This window comes from Lolium rigidum, chromosome 5 (genome assembly GCF_022539505.1).
Source record: "Lolium rigidum isolate FL_2022 chromosome 5, APGP_CSIRO_Lrig_0.1, whole genome shotgun sequence".
Taxonomy (NCBI): domain Eukaryota; kingdom Viridiplantae; phylum Streptophyta; class Magnoliopsida; order Poales; family Poaceae; genus Lolium; species Lolium rigidum.
Window position 1 is genome coordinate 5,423,412 of NC_061512.1, and position 6,455 is coordinate 5,429,866.

The following is a 6,455-nucleotide window of genomic DNA, read 5'->3' on the forward strand; positions in this document are numbered from 1 at the left end:
TGTGTTATGTAAACAACAATGAGTCCCTAGTAAGCCTCTTAACTAGCTTGTTGATTAATAGATGATCATAGTTTCATGATCATGAACATTGGATGTTATTAATAACAAGGTTATGTCATTATATGAATGATGTAATGGACACACCCAATTAAGCGTAGCATAAGATAACGTCATTAAGTTATTTGCTATAAGCTTTCGATACATAGTTACCTAGTCCTTTCGACCATGAGATCATGTAAATCACTTAGACCGGAAAGGTACTTTGATTACATCTATGCCTAAAAAGTCCACCTTCGGGTTAGCATCCGCACCCCTTCCAGTATTAAGTTGCAAACAACAGACAATTGCATTAAGTATTGTGCGTAATGTAATCAACACAAATATCCTTAGACAAAGCATTGATGTTTTATCCCTGGTGGCAACAACACATCCATAACCTTAGAACTTTACATCCACTGTCCCAAATTCAATGGAGGCATGAACCCACTATCGAGCATAAATACTCCCTCTTGGAGTTACAAGTATCAACTTGGCCAGAGCCTCTACTAGCAACGGAGAGCATGCAAGATCATAAACAACACATATATGATAGATCAATAATCAACTTGACATAGTATTCCATATTCATCAGATCCCAACAAACACAAATGTAGCATTACAAATAGATGATCTTGATCATGTTAGGCAGCTCACAAGATCTAAACATGATAGCACAAGAGGAGAAGACAACCATCTAGCTAATGCTATGGACCCATAGTCCAAGGATGAACTACTCACGCATCAATCCGGAGGCGGGCATGATGATGTAGAGCCCTCCGGTGATGAATCCCCTCTCCGACAGGGTGCCGGAGGCGATCTCCAGTATCCCCCGAGATGGGATTGGCGGCGGCGGCGTCACAGTAACTTTTCTCGTATCGTGGCTCTCGGTAATAGGGTTTTCGCGACGGAGAGAATAAATAGGCGAAGGGGCAGAGTCGGGGGGGGGGGGGCGCCCGAGGGGCCCACCCCATAGGCCGACGCGGCCAGGGGCCCCATCGCGCCGCCTTGTGGGGTGGCCGCCTCGTGGCCCCTCTTCGTCACCTCTTCGGACTTCTGGAAGGCTCCGTGGAAAATAAGACCGTGGGCTTTTGTTTCGTCCAATTCCGAGAATATTTCCTGTGTAGGATTTCTGAAACCAAAAACAGCAGAAAACAGGAACTGGCGCTTCGGCATCTTGTTAATAGGGTAGTGCCGGAAAATGCATCAAAATGATATAAAATGTGTATAAAACATGTGAGTATTGTCATAAAACTAGCATGGAACATAAGAAATTATAGATACGTTTGAGACGTATCAGTGGCCCGTCCAATCTATTTGGGAGGCTGTCTGGGGGGGGGGGGTAGGGAAACAACCCCTCCCCCATAGAAAACTTCGCGTCGACACCATTCATTTGACCGGCTAAAGGCTAGCGTCGACGCTGAATGGGGGGCGACTGGAGATGCTCTTAGTGGTAGCTTGCGTAGTTGTGTAGCTAGTCATCTAGGTAAATTCACTTAGTTGCATATCTAGCGAATTTATCTTTTATGTCAAGCCTAATTTAAAAAAAAATGGTAGCACTATTCACCCCTGTCTAGGTGCGGCAGACGATTCTTTCAACAAACTACCGCAAGCATTGGCACATGGTGATGTAAAGCCGACCATGTCATGCTGCCAGCGGTGGGCGCAGTTGCTTCCAATGGTGGGAGGAGGTGCTGCCATCGGGGGCGTCGGTGTTGCCAAGGAATGTTCGTTGATGCTATCTTCGGCGGTGGGCGATGTTGTTTTCGAGGTTCTTGATTGATTGCTATTAAGAAATATCGACCCAACTATTTTTTCCGGCTAAAAGTTTTTCATCTCACAAAAAGTCAAATCGCTCGCAAACCCGGAAAAACAAGAAACCAACACTTACTTAAAACATATAAAAAATGATAAAAATAACAAGATAAGTGTGTCCGCCTTACATCTCATGCATGCGTAGTACTTACCATCAAAAGACATAAGTTTTGCAAAGTTATTACAACAACACTCTCGATGGAACCAAATGATACAACAATTTCTGTTTTTTTTTTCCTTTTTTGTGCTAAGCGGAATCCAGCATGACTGGTTCCACCTTGAGAGGAAACTTCTTCCTAGTTGTGTGGACCCGATGCCATGCTGCGAAGGATCGGCCCTGGTACGTCGGAGAAGTGGTGGTGGCATCGTGCGATTTTGATTGGAAACCTGCCTTTTCCGCCAAAATAGAAAGCTTCAAATTTGGGTTTTCAGAGTTTCCCGCCGTCTTGCCCTCCCGGGAATCGCGATCCGCAGCACCCAAACGCTAGCCAATGAGATCGCAGCACTACCACCTCCCCGGATCGCTTCCCTCCGCGGGTATAAATAGCCCTCGACCCGGTCGTCCAAATCCATCCAACTCTCGAGCTCATTCTCAGATTCCCAAAGCGCCAGTTTCAGTTCCAGATCTCTGCCACCATGGCTCCCCTCGCCAAGCCCGCCGCCGCGGCGACCAAGCCGAAGCCCTCCGCCGCCAAGCCGAAGACCGCCGCCGCCGGCGCATCCCACCCGCCCTACTTCGAGGTGACCGTCCGAACCTCTCCTGTATTCTTCATTTTCTGTTCATTCATTGGTTTCGATCGGAATTGGGGCTGATTGGTTTCGCGATTTGATCTTGGCAGATGATCAAGGAGGCGATCGCGGCGCTCAAGGACAGGACCGGATCCAGCTCGGTCGCCATCGCCAAGTACATCGAGGAGAAGCACGGCAAGTCCCTGCCGCCCAACTTCAAGAAGATGCTCTCCGTCCAGCTCCGTGGGTCCGCCGCCAAGGGCAAGCTCGTCAAGGTCAAGGCCTCCTACAAGCTGTCTGACGCCGCCAAGAAGGACTCGCCCAAGGCGAAGGCCGCGGCAAAGCCGGCCAAAGATGCGGCCAAGCCCAAGAAGAAGGACGCCGCCAAGCCCAAGAAGAAGGACGCTGCCAAGACCAAGAAGAACGATGCCGCCAAGCCCAAGAAGAAGGCGGCAGCCGCCGGCGCCAAGCGCAAGGCGCCCGAGAAGAAGCTTATCGCCAAGGCCAAGAAGTCCCCCGCGGCCAAGGCTAAGGCCAAGCCCAAGACAGTCAAGTCACCCGCGGCCAAAAAGGCCCGCAAGGTCGCTGCTGCTTGATCTGACCCGATAGCTAGGTCTGCTTGGTGTGGCGTTCAGGGTCTGTACAAAAAGGATTCCTCATCCTCCCTGTATCGTGGGTTGTGTTCAGTTTATGCAGATGGTTCATGAGTTGTTTGCAGCTAAGCTATGTGAAATGAACTTGCAGTTTGCTCCGTAGTTATTGCAATCACTCCAATTTCTTTTGCAGTATTTTTTTTATTCATCAGTGTATCATTGATGATATGATACTCTACCCGTGTTTGGTGTAGACAAATGGTTCAGCAGCTGTTTGGAGCTAGTTATGTGAGATGAACTTGCAGTTTGCTCCATAATTATTGCAATCACTCCAATTTATTTTGCAGTAAATTGTTTACTGATCAGTAGTGTATCCTTGATGATACTCTGTTCTTTTTTCATTTTGCTGAGACGACAGTGTGGATGTCAGGTATCCTTGTTGATACTCTGTTCTTTTTCATTTCGCTAAGACGCCGTTGTGGACGTCAGGTATCCTTGATGATACTCTGTTCTTGTTCTGTCTGCATATAGCTTCTGCTTCGTTCCCAGTCTCGTTATAATTGGAGACACAATTTCCCCTTGGGGTTTCTTGAGAGTATTGTTTTCCATTTGAACCCCAATTCCCCTTCCCTCTTTTTGAGTTGGACACTGTCCACATTCGAAATTCCACAGCATCATCCTTTGCGTGTGCTGATGTTCATGTTCTCTAGCAAGTATCAGCTGCAACCTTAGTGTGTAGAATGCTCTTCTCTGCGACTTGTACTCCGTCAGTGCTGTTTGTGGGAGTAACCAAAACCAAGTCCAAACTGATAGAGAGATGGTCGTTATACTCCAACAAGATTCTTTCCTGAAAAACAATGGTTTCGTCTCTTGAACTGGGGCGAGGGAGAAAATCCCTGCTAGTTAAAAAAAAGTACATGTAAATTCACAAGATCAACTGAGAATAACAGAAAGTAAAATTAAGAGTCTAATCAGGAAGCACTACAAGCAAACTGTGTCCGAATCATGCAATTACTGCAGTTGGCCGGTACAAAATCGCCTTAGAGCATCTCCAGCAGCGCGCCCAATAGCGATTTGGGGGTCCAACACTGTTTTGGGGCTACACTGACGCGCCTCAAAAGTAGCCGGTCAGTTTTGGAGCCCAATAGAATCGACGGTAACCCCGTGCCGACCCCTACGCGTGGGGTACCGAACGGACGCGCCGGCACTCCCGTCCACATAGGATTTCGCCCCGCGGGACCCTCTTGGCAGCCAAACCCGACCATTCTCCACCTGCTCTGCGACCTCCCATCCGCCTTCCATCCCTCCGAATCACCATCACCGTCGTCGCCCCCTCCTTCTTCGTGCTTGGCCTTTGCTCGTCCACCTAGAAACCGCCGATGTAGCCAACGCCGACACCTCCGCTGTCTCGCGTTGTTGCGTTGCTGAACCTACCGTCTTCCCCAACGTCTCCCCCGGCGCCACCACCCACAAGGTGTTCGGCCGATTGCCGCGCTGGACAGCGACGGCGAGATGATAACGAGTTGTTCGTGCATCAGGAAGCCAATGTCATTGTAGAGCGGCAATAACAATTGTTGATGTTCGTGAACCTTCTCCGCCTTCTCCAGCACCTCCTCGCCGTCAGTACGCCTCGCCGTGGTGGTTCGAGGGTTGGGAAGGGCCTAGTTTGCCGCTTTCCTCCACATGCATGAGGTGTTCATACTCAACTATAGAATGATCTAGTTGAGCATTTTGGGGTGCGGAGAGGAAATGTTTCATGATTCATGAACTTGTTGGATTGCAATTTATTTAATTTTTTTATGAACATGTATGTTCAAACTATTTTTGTGGAATAATTTGTATGTTTAAACGTTGTAAATTATTATTTGAACTATATAAAGTGTTATAATTTAGGGAAAAAAGGAAAATCAATTTTTTTTGGGGCCAGCCGTATTGACGTGTCGGTGTGGGATTGTCGTCCCTAAACTAAGGAGCTCCTGCCGGCGTCCTCCATACAGCTATGCGGTGCACCTTCCGGCGCCCATTTGACGCGCGCCGGTGGAGATGCTCAGTGAGCATACATAAATAAATAGAAGGTTGGTACGGGAGATGTAAATGTCTTAGCTGATCAGTGGTGGTGATCTATCTATCTTCCTCTTCTTTATCAATAAAAAATGTATCTTCCTCTTGAACTTCTTCTTCTATTTGTTCCATGTCTAGTAGTAACTTGTCACCATTGGGGAAAAACTTGATTGGGAGACCAGTATACTAGGTGATTTTTGTTCGAAATGGGGAACATAGCCCCGGCCTCTCCATCAAAGTGATGCAGAAAACCCTTTATTGCGTAAACTGGGGTTCAGTTTGTTGGGTTAGAAAACTCTAACCTGACTACGGGTCACCCCCACGCGACTATGAGACATCCCCGTGTCGCCACCGCACACGGCACATCCCCCAATCTCGCCCACATCCCCTGCCGCCGACTGAGGAGGTCGTCCCATGGTTAACATCGTCAGCGGGGAGCATCCTCTGATCTTTCTCCCCAAATAATCCAATCCCTCACCACCGAGAAACCCTCACAAATCGGCGTGAACCTCGACATCCATGGCCAATGCGATGACACCCCAAGGTCTTGCTTCGCCATGGATCCACCAGCTGCTCCCCTACTGCGCAGAGTTCCATATCCGTCTTGGCCATTCTCCGCAACGGCGGTACCCTGCCAGTTCCCTCTAACACGTGATGCCTCAAATAATTATACAAACAAAATTACTTCAAATAATCAAACAAAATTCATATTTGGACTATTCACTACTTTTATCTTAGGTATTTTTATCTTATTTTTCTGACTTTTTTTTGGGATTCTGTTGATTTTTATAGTTTCAAAGGATTATTAAAATGACGAAAGTACCCCTGATAGGTGGATCCATCCATGTTAATCTATTTTGGACAAAACTCGGCCGAATCGGTCCTGTCGAACCGACCGACGGCACCCGCCCGCCTCACTCGACCCTCTCTCTCACGCGCTCGCGATGGCGATTGATTTGTCCGCACTGCCGTCGGCCAGCCGCAACCGTTTCCTGCTGCTGCTATCTTCACGCTTGTGCCTAAACTACGAGCCTCTTTCCTCTATACAATCCTATGCAACTCGATTTAACCTCGTCTCCATGGGTTCACCGCTGAGCTTGGGCTACCTCGATGGACTCCCAGGCTACTCCTACGGTGTCTACGACATTGCGGCAATGCCCTGGCCAGGCGCATGTCGAGCTGCCCACGAGGGGGTGCTCCTAGTATTGACACTGTGCCGCT

At 48.4% G+C, this 6,455-nt stretch overlaps 1 protein-coding gene across 1 annotated transcript; it reads left to right on the top strand.

Moving 5' to 3' along the window:
* The first annotated feature begins 2,487 nt into the window (after positions 1-2,487).
* On the top strand, positions 2,488-3,176 carry LOC124658064 (histone H1-like). Its single transcript, XM_047196508.1, has 2 exons — positions 2,488-2,592; positions 2,691-3,176. The coding sequence occupies exons 1-2, from the start codon at positions 2,488-2,490 to the stop codon at positions 3,174-3,176; spliced, it is 591 nt and encodes a 196-aa protein (XP_047052464.1).
* The last annotated feature ends 3,279 nt before the right edge of the window (positions 3,177-6,455 follow it).

Bases quoted from the DNA above. Each gene is read 5' to 3' on its own strand.
- LOC124658064 (XM_047196508.1), top strand. From the start codon at position 2,488: ATGGCTCCCCTCGCCAAGCCCGCCGCCGCGGCGACCAAGCCGAAGCCC. The intron at 2,593-2,690 runs GTGACCGTCCGA...TGATCTTGGCAG, and splicing joins CCCACCCGCCCTACTTCGAG to ATGATCAAGGAGGCGATCGC.